The sequence below is a fragment of the Phytophthora ramorum genome (genome assembly GCF_020800215.1).
Source record: "Phytophthora ramorum isolate Pr-102 chromosome Unknown Phyram_PR-102_s0005, whole genome shotgun sequence".
Taxonomy (NCBI): domain Eukaryota; phylum Oomycota; class Peronosporomycetes; order Peronosporales; family Peronosporaceae; genus Phytophthora; species Phytophthora ramorum.
In genome coordinates this window covers 1290697-1308788 of record NW_027150651.1, presented here as the reverse complement: position 1 = coordinate 1308788, position 18092 = coordinate 1290697, and the positions used below count along the sequence as shown (strand labels likewise).

Genomic DNA, 18092 nt, shown 5'->3' with positions numbered 1-18092 from the left:
TTATTTTTTGTTGGTGGATGTGGATGCGCTTACGGACGAAGGCTCCCTGATGACCGTAACATCGCGGGGGTTCCATTGCATGCTTTGTATGAGCTTCACGCTGATGGCATCTCTCGTCTTCTTCTCTTTTCAATCGTGGGGTTATCGTCCGAGTTGCAAGCTTCCTGTCGAATCCACGGTGTGTGGGAATGTTGATGATCAAAGGTTCCAGAATAAACTTGCAGGCTTGGAACGGGAGTTCACCACGTCAGCTGACACAGTTTTGGCATGGAGCTGGGAAAAACTTGTCCACTTATGCAATCGTGCGCTTGTCGGCTACGCACTCTTAGCTTTCGTGCTGATGGCGTTGATTGGCGTTGGGTTTTCCTTGGTCGTGGTTCTGCTTGCGTCTCAGACTTCGCTTTCTGTCCGCTTGGTGGCGTTTATGCTTATTGTAGTCGGCTGGCTGCTTACAATGATTGCCAGCTCAAGACAGCTCAACCCGACGAAGAAGAAACTCCTTCGCGAATGCCGGCGTTTTGGTTTGCGCTCGCGTCAGCTTTACTCGGCCATTTTTGCCGCCGCTTTCGTCTGTGTATCGGGTTGTGTTTCTTTCCTGCGTGCACAACTCTATACGACCTTGGTAGTGCAAGTGTGTCAAACACGGCTTTTGATCCCAGGGACTACCAATACGCTCGTTGACCCGGAGCTGCTGGGTACCGCTGTTGGAACAGCATCGCTGATTCTTCTGGGACTTGCTCGATTGTTAACTAAAAGTCCGGTATCTGTAACTGTTGACAGAGTTGAGTCCAGTACGCCGACAAAGGCAAACATCTTCGCACCCACAACACCCGTTCTCCAGAAGACAGGGAGTCGGTGGCTATCTATCCGCTTGCTTTCTTTCCCACCGGTCACGCGAATGTGTTTCGCTATGCTGCTTTATCTGGTCAGCATATTTCTGTCAAGCGTGGTAGAACTATACCGCCGGAAGGCGCTAGTGAGTCCATCGGCCATACCACGCAGTTGTGGAGCAGTGCACTCGGAATTCACTTTTCTTTGGACTTCACCGTACGTGGTGATGCTGGGCGCATCCGATGCGCTATTTCGCGTAAGTTTTCAGGAAGCATGCCACGATCTGGCTCGAGGCTATTTTGCATTGGTACCGTCTCGTCGTTGGGCTGGCGCAGTACAAGGTGCCATTTTGTTATCCGAGGCTCTGGGCTACACAACAGCCCTCTCGCTCGTGGCAGTGCTGTCCCGATGGCTTTTTCGACCAGAACCTACAGATATGGCTTTGCTCTTCTTGCTGCTTACAACTGGTGTCGCTCTCACCCACGCGCTTCTCAACCGTATCGCGGCTCGAGCACAAGCTTACCAGCGCTTGTACTTTCCAGTCCCTTGCCATTCTACACAGCCCGCCAAGTAAAAGTAAGCAAGATCGCTTCCAGATGAAAGGCATGTAAAATATTTATTCCAACACAATTCGAGTGTTTTCATTTGACAAACTAACTTGCATACCACTAACTACATCGAGAAGAGGAGGGGCGACAGCATTGCTTACAACCACGGATACCATGTCGGATACATTTCCCGCTGACGCTCCGGACTCACTGCAATCTCCAGCAACTCCTGCACGCTTTTGCCTCGCGCAGATTCACTGTTTTCTTTCTTGATCGATACACCGCGAATCCGCTCTAGCACGAGACTAACATTCGCTTCCACACGCTGTTTCACCTGCGATTCTACGCGGCGTTGCGCCAATGCAGGCGATCCCGGACCTGAGGATGCGCTAGGTGACGAAGATCGTCCAGCAGCCTGCGGGTCCAGAGACAGCAATCGCGTCTTTGAAGCGTGCCATGAGAGTAGATCGTCGCGGAAGAAGAGGCATAACTGGTTGCTCAGAATGTCCTCCTCACTCATAAGTGCCTCCGCAGCGGCTGTCATCCCCACGCTAAACGGCCCCTGGACGCCAGGGCGTGTCATAAAGCTGTGAAGGTTCCGCGTTAGGCGGAAAGGCATGGTTGTGGCCGCCTCCAGGATGCCGCTGCTTGCATATCCAGGGCGTAGCTCTGTGCTTACAACGCGGCCCGTACGCCGCGAGAAGAGCACACGATGCGGTGCACGGTCTCCAACAAAGAGTGCATACGACAAGAAGCTCGATAGTGCCAGATGCTTGGTAAACTCGCTGCGAAATTGGAAGTACGCATCACTGTGGGCTGAGATACCGTGAACGTACTTGGCCAGAAGTGTTTCCGGCACGTGCTCGTTGCAAATCTCGTGGAAGGCACGAGTTTTAGCCTGCGCGACACGCTCCTCCTCCTGCTTGCCAGAGTCGTTTCTGGCTCCTGCTGCTGCGTATGCCTCGCTGACACGCTCGCGATACAGCTCCACGGGGAGGTCTGGGTCCTTGTTTTCGATCTGGCAGTCCAGCTCATAGATTTCGCCAAGCGTGACAAAGTCGCGGTTATCTTCGAGTAGGCGTACTCGCGGAGTAAGAGGAATCACCTTTGGAACGTGGAAAACCGTGTTGCGCTTCTTCGTTTCCTTGTGGCGAAGCAGCAATCGATTCAACAGCAGATACATCTGCATCATGCGCTCATCTGTACGGGTAATGTGAGTCATCGCATACTGAACCAAGAAGTAGTAGGCACGACCGTCGCTGCCGCCCATTGCTACACGTCGCTGAGTAAATCCATTGCGCAACAGCACGTCCACAGTACTTTCAAAATGCTGGATACGCGCGTGGAGATCTTTAATAGGTTCGCTATCGGAGACGTATTGTCCCGGGACCTCCATGTTGGAGCTGCTGAGCTCCATGAGGTGGCGGCTGCACTGCTCCAGGTAAAGTTTGCCAGCATTCCGTTTGCCCACCTTCTTCACACGCAATTGGAGCAGACTCTTCCACCTCTTCAATCGGTTCATGACCTCATAGAGAGTCGTAGCTGCTCCAGCTTGCTGTTGTGCGTCATCTTCCCCAAGCGGGGTAAAATCGCTCTCAAATGCCCCCTTAAACTCTTCCACAAAAGCCTCGTGATTCTCATTCTTTTGGTGTGGAAGCAACACAAAGAGCTTGCGACACACTCGCGCGAGCGCTGCACGCAACATCTTCGGCACAGGCTCGGTCTTGGTAAGTCTCGGTAGCTGGTAGCACTTCAGCAGCAGTGCGTGGACAGCAGTCAGAAGTTCTTCTTCTGGCTCTGGTCGGAACCGGGTGATCATCTCCTCCAGCATACACTCCATTTCAAACGTGAGAGAATCGTGAGATCTGCGCAAGAAATTGAGAAGGTCTTCGGTGTACTGCACGGGGCCAACCTCAGCCTTCAACGAGTGCCCATCGCCGCCGTTGTTGCGAACCTTTTCGGTCCACGCTTCTAACGTGAGAACGACACTGGGTGCTGCATTGAAAGCAGTCGGCGATGGTCGAGGAGGTCCAACAAGCCCCGGTACTTCTTGGACTTGAGCGACCGGCATCGTCGATGGAACTCCAACGACATGGCCCGACTTAGTTCTGTAGTATGAACGCGATCCTGATGGAGATGTTGCGCTAGAAGAAGGCGACGTGTCCGCTGAAGTAGCTGCAGCAAGTTGCTGGTGCTGATTAGCTAGCACCATTGCATTGTCGCGGTTCTCCAGGAAGAAGGCTCGCATCGTATAGTACAGCGCCTGCGGAAATTTAGCTGAAAGTCCTCGTAGCAAGCCTCGAATTTGAGGTGCTTCGGGTCTCCCCAGAGCCATGAGTAATTGTGGGATCCAGATGATCCAAATCCAAATAGGCAACTGCTTGCCATGCGTCTCGAAAGCCTGGATCAACACTCCACGCCGGTCATCCATGTTAAGCAGCCACAACACACGAGCGATCATAAGACGCGCTGAATTGCACCGGTGATGGATAGCTTGCAAATAGCACGCAATGGTTTGCGAGGCCAGCCCGAGCTCTTTTCGCACAAGGAACAACCGGTAACAATAGTGGCCCCACGAAAGCCACCCCTTTCCATAACTATCGCAAATCTGTAGGCAGTGCGAGAATGTCTGGTTGGCTTCGGGTAGTGCCCCCTGTGCCTCCAAGAAGAGCGCCTTCAGACGGAACATTTCTGCTTTCTGCCTCAAACTGAAATAATCCAGGTTGGTTGTGTTTAGGATGCTCAATCCCCCCGAGTACTCCGTTGCACTTTCGTAGCAAATGCTAACTTGCTCACGGAGCTTTGAGAAGGCATCCTGCACGTCCATCGCTGGAACCGAGTAGAGCTTTGCTAACGCCCCGAGGCATACATCAGGTAGGCGTTGCTTACGTGCCGTGTGCGCAAGTTTGATCACGGACCACGGACTGTCATGCATGCAAGCAAGTACCTGCGCATCGCTCCACGCAAACGTAGTCTTGACGACTTGGAACATGTGAGATCGCCACGTGAGAATGTCATCCCAAAGAAGAATGGGCTCCCATTTGTTGGGTAAGCGCTCTCGCCACGTATTAATGGAAGGCTTGAGATTTGGCAAAGCCGAATGTTGCGCACTCGCGGACTTGATGTCTTCCATCATCTGAATCGATTCCTTCACCTCTACAAACTTGTGGAACAAGTGCATGAGTGGCAGGTGCGCACGAGAAAGGATACGTGGTAGACCTTGCCATTGATGCAGCGCTAGCTCAGCAGTCTGGGCGGTGAGAGTGTCGATAGCACCACGCTTGTCTGCATCAAGAATTGAGATGTACAGCCGCTGAAGACGGGTCTGTGGACACCCCAGCTCCGCCGAGGACTGCATCGATGGAGACAGCAACAATTGCTTTGCTGAAGCCCAGTCTCCACGTTTCCACGCGCAGTCCAACAACAACTCCTGGTTCTGTGTCGATTTCGCAAAGTCATTCATGAGCTGCCACTGGCATAACTGCTTTGCACAACCAACCCACCGCTCCTCCCACAACCTCAACTCGAAAAGATTCACATCTTCAACACTCACGCGGCCACCCTGAGCCTTGGAGAGTGCACGGAAGTACTCTTCCTGCGCTTCGTGAACGCAGCCAAGTGCTTCCAAAGTCAGCGCCGTCCGCGTCTCAGGTTGCGCAATGTTTTCAAGGCACAAACCAATACGTAGATCGTCCTCACTCAGCTGTTTGTAGATCGCACTGAGGGCTTCGATCCATCGTAATCGGCTCTCTATACTCAGATCCGCTTTTTCCACCTGGAACTCGCAAAGTCTTGTAGCACAGCTCCACACGTCATACGCCGATGCAATGTGCAGCACAAGCTCAGGAGTCATCACGGGCGCGCTGGGGCTAGTGCTCACAACACCCTTCATCAGAGTTTGAACCACATTGGTGCGGCGGGGAGTAAATGCACCGAGTGGCACGTTCAGGTCGCGCTTGTTGTACTTGGATGCCAGGATTTTCAACAGCTGACTGGTCATCTGTGTCTGCTCTGACTCCTTCAGCAATCTCCATGTTGCACTGAACAAACTCGCCCACAATTCTTTAGCTAGTTCAAGATCAATGTGAGCTAAGTCACGTAACGCCAATGTCAGCTCAGATGACTTCACCTGACCATAGTTTTCCAGGAACTCGGCATGCACGGAGGTTTTACCTCCCTCCTCTGAAGTTGTCGGTGTCAGTACAGCGGAAACGGACGGTGGCGTACTTGGAGAAATTGCTGCCATTAGCGTTTCAATCGCGATCACAGGCCAGTATCGGGTTCCACAAGCCTGCCAGTCCTGCCGTAACACAAGCTGCAGTCGCGCAACAGGCCCAGAGCCAGCAGCCGCAAAGAAAATATTCAGGAACTTTTCACGCGTGACGGCATCTGGAGCAAGTAATCCCGCCATGAAGTGTGTCGTGAGGCTGTGACTCTGTGGCGTGGGGCTTAAGTGCAACTGAGGGGCCTGTTGTTTCGCATCACCAGAAGGTGGATCGCAAAGTTTGAGGACCAACCGATAGTACTCCTCGTTCAGTGGCAGAGCAGATATCTCATTCAACCGATCAAACGTCGCCATCTTGCTTAGCAGCGTCATTTTGTCCTTGGTAGTCAAAACTTGATGACGAGCATCCGTAGAAGCAACCATTTTGGCCACAATTTTCGTGATTTGAAGCAAGAGCGGGATGTTGTATGACCCCTCCAGGCAATGCACGAGCAGGTTTGTGTACAGACGACGGTGCTCGCCCGTTGTGAAAGTGCACTTGGCCAACAAAGCATAGCACAGGACAAGAAGTTCAATCGGTCTCTTGCTGCTGCCACCAACAAACGCAGCTCGTGCGGGAATGTTGTTTACACCCGTCCCGATCTTTTTCTTCATCGCGCTGTTCATCTTCGAATTCAGCACTTCATTTCCTAGCGTCTGATCCTTCTTCTTGGAAGTTGATTTGTCGCTTGGGGCCTCGCGCTTCTTCACATGCCGCACTACATTATTCACTGCCAAGGTAGATCGCCCCGCCTGCATTTGATTCCATTCATTCACAATCGCCAACGACGGTGTAGCCATCACTCGATTCCTCCCAAAGGAATCCACAACGGCTTGACCGCTCTCTACGCCAATTGCTGTACCATTCCCACCACCACCATATTTTCCACCATGGGGCCCCCCACCTCCTGAAGTCGCTGACTGAATCAGGTGTTCACGCGTAAATCGTTGCGCCAGCTTTAGCAACGCGGGTGCAAAGTGATCCACAAACTCAGGTGTAATCTCGGCCAAGCCACTTAGTAGCTTCAACGTAAATTCACCAGGATAGCTGGTAGTAGATACGACCACCCGAGGATACTGCGAAAACAACAGACGCATGCGCGCTGCCTCGTGATTGATCAGCGGGTTGATACCACTTGGGTCTTTTTGCTGTTTGTCAGCAGCGTGACCATGGCCTGCAGCAGCATTGCTACCAGCTGTCCCCTGTTTCTCAACTTGAGATCCAGCCACGCTTTGAGTTGAATTTTTCCCCTTCGCGTTAGCAGCAAGTGTAGATGATCCTCCAGAAAGAGTTACACCGCCCACACCTATATCTTGCTGGGACATTGACGCATTGACAAGGCGTTCGTTAATTATCTCTCGGAGCCACGGGTAGAACTTACACACAACCAGCGGTTGCGGAGCACGAGCTGGAGGATATAACTACACATCATAATCACAGTGCAAGTGTAACACGTCACACATTTGTTAGTCTACACCCATACAACCAACCTCATGCGACTCCACACGTACCTCAGCCATTCGGCGCAGAAATTTCGTAAGACTCGCTTGGATATCATGGTTTTGGCGATCAAAGCATGGCTCAAGTAGCTTCATGATGCGCGGGGCGTACTGAATAACATACGGGATAGGACGCTTGGACTTTGTAACTACCTCCGGCGTGATTAACGAGTTCAAGATACCCAGGACCGCGTCCAGGATTGCCAGCGACGACAAAGGCGCGCCCTTGGGGACGACAAAAAATGGAGGCATTACTGTTGGGAGTGGATGTGCTGAGAGCGGAGTTTGCTGTCCAGCACCTCCAGTAGCAACATTCATGCTAGCCTGCAATTGTTGCTGCTGCCGAATTACGGTCTCTGCAGTGACAGCGATGAGCTTATCAAAGTAGGAAAAGCGGATGGATGCAGATGGCCACAATCGAAGTGCTTTGTCGAATAGTTCGCCGCACGTCTTTGCCAGCCGACTCGTTTCCTGCTTATCCGCTGATGCCAGAGCAAAACGGAAAGCAAAATTGATCACCAGATCCACCATGGCGCCACTCAATTCGAAGTCATCCTCACTGTTTGTCACCCGATTTGCCTCCACCGATGGAGATGCCACGATTTGCTGTGCACCCGACCCTGGAGCCGGTGCCTGCGTCGAAGTCTGGGCTTGCTGCGAGGTAGCCCCACCTTCATTTGAGCTCGAATTTGGCTGGACTTCAACAACCTTTGCATCGGATGCGTCAATACCTTCCGTCGTTAGAACTTTTCGCTTCTTCGGCGCGTGGTCGTCCAAAGTTCCTCCTGGTGTTGCTGAGCTCATAGCAGCCGGACTTCGTTTTAGTTCTCCACCAGGGCTTGCGACTTTGGGCCTGGATGAAGAGCCTCGGATCGCCACCCTATCTTGCCGTGTTTGCTCCCAAGAAATGACCAAATCCACTATATTCACCGCGAGTCTTCGGTTGTCCGGCGTACTGCTCGGAGGGATCGCCAAACGATTTAGCGAATTAACCATGAGCGGAACAAACTGGCCACGGAATGGATAGAAAAGGGCTGGATGGCGAACAATCAAGAACCATATGTGCACCAGTTGCCCGAGAACGTGGCCTTCTTCGTAAGCTATCTTCTTTGTCCACTTGATGGCCTTGATAAACTCATTAGACGGTAAGCGGCTCGGCAAAGCAGGCAACAAAATGTCAAATGCCTTCCGCACGAGAAAACGTGCGTCCATTTCGTGCGTGCGCAACAGTGCAACATACACTTGTAAAACAATTTTAGGCGGCGTATCGTAGACTGAGATGAACCGGCACACGTTCACATACGCCCAGAGCTTGGAGGTCAGATCGTGTGCCTTCAAATGATTCCAAGCGAACTTGATAACTTCCTTGCGATGGTCAGTTACGTACTTGCTCATATGCTGAATGAGCAGCGTACCTAGCTTCAGGAGTTCAATTCGAAGACTTTGCATAGTCTCCGGAGGGTAGTCTTTGCTCGCCAAAATCTCCCGTAGCATCCACATGACGGTGTCAAGATCCATGACATCGATATTGCTCACGCTTGGGTCCTCGAACGATGTCGTCAGCACTGGCATTATCAACAACTGGACGGCATGGACCTTCAGTTCCTCGGACGTACCAGGTTCACGAAGCATGCGTAAGAACAACCGGATGAGGTTGCGCTTGTTTGCCGCGCTGTATTTGGTTGCAACTTCTTCACGATAGAACACTTGTAGGAAGCTGAAGTCGAAGGGGGTGCGGTGCAAGAACACCGACACCATATCCAACAGTACTTGCACATCATCTGGTTTGGCGCGGCAGTACGTGATTAAGCACTTGACGAGCAACTTTGACTCTAGGTGAAATTTGATAGGTAGTCGGTCGTGCGCAACAAGCCGCTGAACACGTGCGGATGAACGCCACAACTTCCGCAAGCAATCAATAATCACCGTCTGCGACGCCAACCACTCTGGATGAAGCTTGGTAATCGATCGCACAAGTCGAAGACCTTGGTAATGCAGTTCAAGCGCTTCCTGCTGAACCTTGGATACAAACGGCCCCCCACTGGCAGCAGTTGAGCTGCCCAAGACTAGCGATGACGCTAATCCGTGGCTTTGAGCACGGGCAATTTTCGCCTGGGCCTGCGCGTTCGCACGGTGCACGTACGTCGCTTGCGCCTGCTTGGCTTTTTCCTGCGCTTGCATTGGCTTCAGACCTTGCGCCTGTGCCGTGGCCAGTGCCTGGGCATGAACCTTTTGAGCATTTACTTGAATCTGGGCTTGCAGCTGTTGTGCTTGCTGCTGCGTGACAAGTGTGCTCATCGCGGGACTGGGCAACGACGTTTGCATTGCTGCTGACGAAATGTGGCTCTGGGCTTTAGCGATGTAGTCTTTGCTGGCGAACTGCGCTTTTGCCTGAGCTTGTACCAGCGAGAGTCCTTGTGCTTGCGCTGCTGCTAGGGTCTGCGCGTGCAACTTCTGGGCATTGGCCTGGATCTGAACTTGGGACTGCACCTTCAAAGCTTGCTGAGCGTTCACTTGAGCCTGCGCTTTAACTACATATGCAGCACGAGCTTGCACCCCACGGGCCTCCGCCACAGATGACGTCATCCCTTGAGCCTGCGCGTTTGCAACAGCCTGAGCCGCAGCTTTCTGAGCATTCAACTGAATTTGGGCTTGCATTTTAGCGTCACTTGACATATCAACACCTTTCACATCTCCGAAGCCAGCAGCGTTGAGCTTCAGCGCCGCATTGAACGTTGCTTCGACCACAGAGTTCGCACCGCCTTCGCCAATAATGACTGTGTGAAGTGGTGCCGCCTCAGGCAGTTTAATGAGCTGCTGGAACAGCGACGAGTACTTCACTTCGACCAAATGTTCGCGTTTCAAAAAAAATGCAACTGTCTTGGATGCATAGCGATTCAAAAATTTCGTCAGGGGAATTCGGTACGGCGAACTCATCTTGCCATAGCTTCCATACTTTGGCAGCACTGCCTCAAGATCCACCACGCAATTAATGAGCGGCTCCAAAAAAGCATCATTAGGAGGTAGCAAGTGAAAGAGATCCACTATTGCTGCTGCTACAGCAGGCTCTTCCCCTCGCTTCCAAATGCCTGCTTTGATGATCCGATCCGGGTCACGCCACTGCTTTAGGTGCTCTAGTAGTTTTTCCCCGAGCGTCACGTTGAAACAGCTACTGAGAAGTGTCAATAGACGCGACAGTCCTTCTAGCAGCGGGAGATTAAGCTTCCGGTAATCTGCTAAGTTCAGAAGTACCGGTCGCAAGCATTGCTGAAGTAGCTCCTTCGGTAGAAATACATCCTTGTTTTGCTTGTTCAGTTGGATGACGTCGGTTAGCGCATCCTGAGCGACCTGAACGAGCTCTGGGGGCTGGCCGGTCAGATACCGGAAGAAGACACCCACAAAGCGATTGCGGTACTCAGGGTGTTGGTTCAGCTCGTTGGGTGCTGCAAGAAAGGCTGCGCGGAGAAGTTTGGCGGCAGCAATGCGTAGCTCACAAGCTTGTGAAAGCCCAAAAGGATATTCCTGAGCCGATACTCCCGAGCCTGGTATCGCTGGTGTTACAGGTGTAACACCTCCAGCATTGCTGGGGCTCTCTGCCCCGACCATTGTTACTCCATCTCGCTGTGAGTCCTCCGAAATAAGTCTCCATACCTCCTGAAGGAACACCATGATCTCTTTCGTCAGTGAAAAGATTGGTGGTTCCAGCGATAGTGCGAACGCCATGGCATCCACGTAGCCTGTCCTGGTGCTGCTAGGCAGCATGCGAAGATTACACCCAGTTATCTGCTTACTGATCAGTTGATTGTACGGATACAGCAGCGCTGAGGCAGTTGTTTCTTGCAATGACGCAATTGTGGCGATGCACCGTTTCGCGTACTGTCGTGTTGGTGCTTTGGGGCTTAAAAATTCCACAACAAACATTTGGAATATCTCCGTATCCTGGAACGCAACACACGACAAGAAGTCTTTCTTCTTGGAATCATCGTTGCCAAGCTGGTCCGCGTACTCCGAATGCACCTTCCAAGCTGCCTTCACTACCATCACAAGTGTATCGCCAGTCTCAGCACTTACAGTCGCACTCACTTCTGGTGGGTGGTCTGACAGTACAAAGAACAATGCTTTGATAATTGTGAGCTCGTTTTCGTGACACCATTGAGGCTCTAGCATCTCCACAAGAAGCTGAAGACCGATGGCACCTCCAAGCTTCTGACGCCAGCTTCCTTTGTCGTAACAACCGTGAGCAAACACTTCGCACATGTTGTTGAACAATGCACCTCCACGTTCCACTGCTAAGTGTGGAGAGTCAAACTGACTGACAGCTGTCTTGACAATGAACGTCATCATATTTTTTGCTTCGTCGACGACACGTTGATCCGGTGAGCTCAGTGCAACCGAAAGTACTTGCACAAACGAATAGAAGTCATTTGTTACATCGGCTTCCGTCATTTTTGAAATACCATAAGTGGCCTGACGCAGCGTTTCAATCCGTTTTGTCGTCGCCAAATGTCGACCAGGCGACAAGCCTCTTGTTGCAGCATACAGTGTTGACGCATGTAACGACGAGAGCACAGCAAAATTTGGATGGTCTCGTGAGCAATAGCCTAAGGCCAGTACTGTTAAGTGACCCGCAATACCTTCCAGTACTTTTCTCGCCGCAACACCAACATCAATATCCACCATCGTCTCAAATAAAACTTGCAGCAGCTCTTTACGCGTAGCTCGCAATGCTTCCTGCGAAATTACTTTCCGCATCGGCTCCACATGCAACGAGCCCAGGTCATCGGCGTTTGTATCGTTACCAATACCCTCTTCACCGCCATTAGCGTAATGGTTAACATTGAGTGATACTACAGCCGCGTGGGAAACAAACAGAAACGCACAGCGCTTATGTTGCAAGATTGATCCGCGGATTTTGCCCATCGTGTCTGTCTCCAACTGAAGCGTCTTGTCATCTTTCTCAAGCATGAAAGAGGGTCGTGACAGAGTTTCACCTTCATCAAACTCGTCAACGTCTGCGAGTCGTGAGTCCGTCTTGCTGACATTACTACGCTCAGAGGTTGTCTTTCGCAGATACGCGTGAAGCACTTTTGTTGCTTGTGAGACCAGTACATCCATATTCATTGGGAAGCTGCAGCCTTGACTGAGTGCGACGCCATCACCGTTCATATCAATCTCCATACTGTCTCCATCTTCACCCCACTGAAACGTGAAGGTTAAACCCGTGAACGAGTGTTCGTGGTAATCTAAGTTTAACGGATCCATGAGATACTGGCGGTTTCGGCCACCAATCTTACCCAGGATTCGCATGGCTAGTTCGCCGTACGGATATGGTGGCGGAATGAGGTGTGTGTTCAAAGCTTCGATTATCTCCGTGAGCAACCGGTCCTGGGACGTCATGATTGGATACAAGAAATCGGGATTCAAGTTATCCACCCAGAACTCGAGTGTCCGCAGCCCCAAGTATGCGAGCTCACCGCGTGATAAGATTGCCCGCACCACTGACTTCATTAATGATGGGAGATACTGCAAGAGCGAGCTTAACCTTGCAGGAATCGTTAAGCACAGCTCCAATAATACTTCTTGCATCGCCGGCTTGCCAATATGTTTTTGTAGTCGCATGAGAGCTGATAATACGCCTGGCAGCAACGGGAAAACCTCCTTGTAGAAGTTTTCATACTTTCCACCTGAAATTGACCGGAATAGCGCGCGCAGCAAAAGCAAGTAGTTGTCTGGATGCTTTGTAAACGTCGCTTGCTTCAGACACGATTCAATAATTGTACGCAAATGTGGAAATAGCGCTGATTCGTTCGACTTGAATAGTGTGACCGAACCGAAAACAATCTTGAACAATCGAAGCACGATAGAGGCGCGATGCACTTGGGATACGGCTCGCATCTTCTCAAACTGCAAGTTCTCAATGGCCATCACTTTATCCACACGTTTCGTATCGGGCAGGTCTCCCTCCGCTTCAACACTCAGGTCATTCATCTGCGTGATTAAAAACTTTAGCAGGATCTCAGCAAACCAGCAGCTCACATTCGAGTTAGCCAAAAAATGCTGGGGGATCGTAAGAATCGCGTGATCCTGGAGAATGCACTCGTAGAGAAGCTGGATATTCGAAATGAAAAGATCGCGAAAATCGGCAGCCTCCAAAACAGTGAACGCGCCAGCAAAGTGATCCAGCATTTGTTTCTCCTCTGACAACGTGTTCTCCGACAACGTGTAAAGAATAAAACAACGTAGTCCATTCCGAAGCACTTTCGCGATCAGCAAGCGCTCGTCATCAGTCAATGGATACACATGTTCCGTTCCACTGGCAGACGACCGACTTGAAACTGCGTCCATCGAATGCACGTTCAGACCTGTGTGACCCCCCTGCGAAGTCGATGCACCAACTATGCCACTTCCATCTGAGGTATTGGCGTCGACGGTGGACAGATCCTTAGCATGTGGGTTTCGGTAATTAGCTGTACACCAAATAACAGCACGGATACCCAAGATCATTGTGCGCAACAGAGACTTGATATCGCGAATGCTTGGCTCTTCCTCCGAGATCGAATCGGCTGGTTGCTGAACACGCATATGCGGCAACAGTAGTGCTTCCAGCTTCTTCTCTTGTTGTGTCTTTTGCACAGCCTCTTTTGGTAACAGGCTGGACTGCTTGATCTTATCCATCGCACCTCCTTCCAGAAGATCGCTGCGGTCGCCACTGGTCTTACTGCGAAGCGTGGTGGCTAAGGCCATTGGTAGATTTGCCAGCGTCGTGCCGAACTTCCCCGAAATAATAAGCAAAATGCGTGACAAAATGTTTCGACCTTTCCACGAGTCAGCATCTTCATTTTTCGCGCTGATGTCGACCAAGTTTAGCAATAACCGAATACTTGTAGTCTGAATCGAGATCGGCAAAGTCGGGTCGTGAATTCGTTTGCCGTAAAAATCCACTATGATGCTCACCTGGGATAGTGTTAGCATGTCTCGAACGTGATGAATCATATCTGCAAGCGTCGAGTATGCCAGCGGCCGGATCTGATAAAAGCTGCAACGTCCTTTTCCCACCAGTACATCATCGTTCATGAGCAGCTCCAGCTGTGCATAAAAACCCCGCCGGAAATCCGTAGAGATAATGTGTCTGGCAGCCACAAAGATGTCCTTTCGAAGCACAAAGGCATCCTTGGGGCAGGCCACAAGCAGTTTCACAGTGTTCTCACAAATTGCATCTTGAAATGGGCGCATGAGGTTGGCGCATCCACGCAGTAAGTACGTCACGAAAGACAGCGTCTTCACTTGGCAATCCAAGAAATCTAAATATCGCGATGGGTGCGTAGTAGCAGCCGTATCGGGTGCTCGCAATGCCAGCGCAGACATCATCAACGGCACCAACACGGGGATATAGCTCTCGATATAGCTCGGGTAGCACTGGAAAAGCAGCATGATAATCAGCGGTAGCTCTGAAATTGTCTTGAACGACTCCAAATTACTGCAGATCGGCTCGTCCGTAGCTGTTTCACTACTACCACCCGTAGCCGCAGTACTAGCACCACTATTTTCCGAGGCTGCTGTTGAAGGTGCTGGTGCTGCAGCTGTGGTAGTTGTACCGGCGCCACCAGAGCTGCTGCTTGGCGCTGCCTGGGGTGCCGACGCCCCTGATTGTGTTGGCTCATCACCTGCACCGCTTGTCGCAATGGACACTTCACTTCCAGCTGTTGTTGAACTCGTTTCTTCAGCCGCAGTAGCTGGAGATGCTGCAGCTTTAGCGGCCGTAGGTGTCGTAGCCGCCGACACGGAGCTGGACTTGTGCGTCTCCGGCGGGCCGCTAAACTGCTTCTTCATGGTCGTCTGTAGATTCTTGTACATGAGCTGGACGAGCTCCAAAAAGGGCTGCACTTCGTTGCGCAGTCCCGGACGGTAGTTTCGGTGCAGGTCAAAGAGCGTCTTGAGCGCAATGAGCGCGTTGTCCTCGTTGTCCTTCTGCAGGACCTCCATCAGCAGCTGCAACAGCTGCGCCACGTACGGCCGCAGTGCCTCGTTGCTCGGCAGTCGGTTCAGGATCTGCAGAAGGACCTTCCGGCAGCGGTTCTGCGTCGTGGCGCGCAGCTGCGGCGTCAGCTTGGAGTGCAGCAGGCCCTTCCAGACGGGGAAAAGCGCCTCCAGGATGCGGCCGAGCTGCGGCGTGTGCAGGATCTCGGCACGGCGGTAGAGGTCCACCAGCTCCTTGAGCACGGCGTCCGGGTCGCCATCTACCAGCTTCTGGCGCACTACCTCCACGTTCATCGTCGTCCCTAGGCGTCCGCCTCCTGCCGTGCACGCCTTCGGGATTTTCGCTTTATGGATGCCGCAGCGATAGTTACAGATCGATGATTGGCCAAAACATATATTTACCTATTTCTCGACCAATCACAGAATTTATACGTAGAAACGAAGATTTCTGCCAAGAATATTTTTACGTGGAAATGGAAGACATGGCTACAAATGTAGCTGCGTGGATGGATACTTTAGTATGGCACGAAGTGCAAAGTGCCGCTCGCCACGGCGCCGCAGAGCGTGAATTGGTTCGTTGTGGACTCGTTGTAGGCTGCGCGGGGGTCCACACCGGAAAACTTCTGCCACGCCTCCATAGATCGCTGGCTGCCCACCGCGTAGATTTCAGCCTGCTCTAGCCGGCCGCCCTGGACCGACACGGGCAGTCCTAGCAGTCGGCGAATGCGACGATTGGATGTTTCCTCCTGGTGTTGTCGGTGCTGTTCCGTGCGGTCGCCTAGGCTGCCAGAAGCTATGGGCAACGGAGGCTCCTGCCATCGGTACCGAGCGAACAATACGTCGGCGTTGGGCGCGTAGAAGTCGTAGCCGCGCGTCCAGAACCGCGTGGCTCGCGCGTACTCGTAGCCGGCCGTGATCAGCGGCGTGTGCGGGTCCGAGCGCACGTCAAACAGCGCTCGAGTCGGACCGAAGTGAAATACTTCAGAGTAATGGGTCTGCAGCACCGGTGAAAACAGTGCGGCTCCCTGGCGTGGGATCAGTTCCGGTGCATTGAACTCCACCACTGCGTCTTGGGACTTGGAGTGGATGCGCGCGGAGCACTGCACGACCACAGTAGCGTTTGTCAGCCCTCGCAACTCCAGGGGCTTGGGCGCGACGCTCACGATAGCCATATCGTTGCCCACGCTGTACCATTGCTTAAGCAGCTCGAGGTCCCAGTTCTCCGTGAACACCACCACCGCCGGGTCTACGGAAAGATAGAAGTCGTCCGCAAACTTGCGCTCCACCATTCCCTCCACCACATACCGGGCGACGGTACCTCCAACCGCTCCTGATGCGTCTCTCCTCTGCGTGCGAAGCTGTCCGGACCGCAGCAGTTGTTTGCAGTCCCCGGGCTTCAGCTCGCAGAACCGCTGCACGCACGTCTGCTCCTGCGTCAGATAGAGCTCCTCGAAGACGCGAAAGTGGACGCGCGTCGCTAAAAACGCCGTCGCGCGTGCATTAACGAGCGTTTGAGCGCACGCGTCGCTGTCTCGAAAGTGCGTGAGTACCATCACGATCTGCTTCTTGTTACGAAAGCCGCGGGTCTCTTGCTGTTTTTCGGTGTTGCGTTGTCGCTCTTTCGCTAGCTGTTTCTCCTTATCAAGACGTTGCCGTTGTTTCTCCAGAGGCGCCAGAGTTTGGTGCAGAGTACGTCGTGGGGATGCCACCGCCATGGGCGCCACGGACGACGGAAGCTGCATGAAGAGGCGCCAGGTCATGCCGATACTCAGACACAGCGCAGCGAGCACGACGCCCGCAATCGCGCGCCGTCTTCTGGATCGCGCGGCTTCCTTCGGGGGCATGTCTCGGGCACGAGGCCGGGTCTGCGGAAGCCCCAGCGCCGACATCGGCGTCTGGAATGCCATGGGTGCAGTGAAATCCGAACTGACGTTTGGCGTTATCCGTACACGTATAGATCAATTTTAAAAAAACGAAGAAAATTACTTTGTAATATATCTGTATTATAATACTGTATCTTACACACACAAAAGTGTACCTCGATGGAAAACACATACTGAGAGGGGAAAAGTACTCGCGTTACCGTCCTGGACAACGTAGTAGAACCCATTGCACCAATCCAAAATGGTTCGGACGCAACAGCAACAGCTCTTGGTAAAGCTTGACCTTTCTCCGAAATGGAAACGAGAGCGCCTTGGTAAAACAGCAATCTATCCTCCGCGATTTCGAGGATCTTCTTAGGAGTAGAATCCTTGCTGATGACAAAGGCCATTTCAAAGAGGCGAAGGAATAGTCTTGTCAACAGAGCTGTACCAGGACAACCTCAATGGAGCTTGTTTTTCCGCGAGTTCGCTAGCGCCGCCGCAATGTGACAGTAGTGCTTTTATCGCTTTGTAAACGTGAAATAGACTTGTCCTGAAGTGCTTCACTGCTTGCGTCCTTGTTAAAAAATGGAAATATATTGATCTGCCTTCATGCTGCGCTGTTGTGTTTGCATGTTGGTATGATTTTGATGTGTGTTTTCAGCTGAGGGTGTCTTCTTCGAAATGCTACTGCGCCGTGAACGCATACGCTCCTCCAGCAAGAATCACCAAAAGTACCACCGCCGCGATGATCATAATCGGGTTGGAGTCGGACTGCTTCTCCTTGAACGCTACGGTGCGCAACGAAGAAATATCGGGTCAGCTTCATCAAGTGCAGACAAGTATTATCGACTGTACGTACTGTTGCCGGGGATAGCGTATCTGGATCGAAGCTGGGCCGCACTAAGGTCGCAATCGCGCACACTGCCTCCGCGGTCGTAACGCTGCCGCAGCTCACCCGCGCTCATGCCATCGTCCATGGTGGTTGGTGGTTGGTGTCTTGCTTGCTGCACAAGAGCGTCCGGCGTGCGCTCCTTTTTGAGTTCTGATCGCTCGGCCTCCGTTTCTAAAACGCCCTTACAAAGGCGCGGGTGGTTTCATAGGCTTTGC

The 18092-nt window shown here is 52.3% G+C and overlaps 3 protein-coding genes across 3 annotated transcripts; all 3 read right to left on the bottom strand.

The window, feature by feature from the left end:
* Positions 1 to 1536: 1536 nt before the first annotated feature.
* KRP23_6099 (Transcription-associated protein 1) lies at positions 1537 to 15414 on the bottom strand (the record flags this gene model as incomplete). The annotated part of the gene is made up of 2 exons (XM_067891248.1): positions 1537 to 7065; positions 7156 to 15414. 2 exons carry the CDS (start codon positions 15412 to 15414, stop codon positions 1537 to 1539), a joined length of 13788 nt encoding a protein of 4595 aa, XP_067745623.1.
* Positions 15415 to 15635: 221 nt separating this feature from the next.
* On the bottom strand, positions 15636 to 17027 carry KRP23_6098 (uncharacterized protein; the record flags this gene model as incomplete). Its single annotated transcript, XM_067891247.1, has 1 exon — positions 15636 to 17027. One exon carries the CDS (start codon positions 17025 to 17027, stop codon positions 15636 to 15638), a length of 1392 nt encoding a protein of 463 aa, XP_067745622.1.
* Positions 17028 to 17669: 642 nt separating this feature from the next.
* On the bottom strand, positions 17670 to 17962 carry KRP23_6097 (uncharacterized protein; the record flags this gene model as incomplete). The annotated part of the gene is made up of 2 exons (XM_067891246.1): positions 17670 to 17773; positions 17845 to 17962. 2 exons carry the CDS (start codon positions 17960 to 17962, stop codon positions 17670 to 17672), a joined length of 222 nt encoding a protein of 73 aa, XP_067745621.1.
* Between the last annotated feature and the right edge of the window lie 130 nt (positions 17963 to 18092).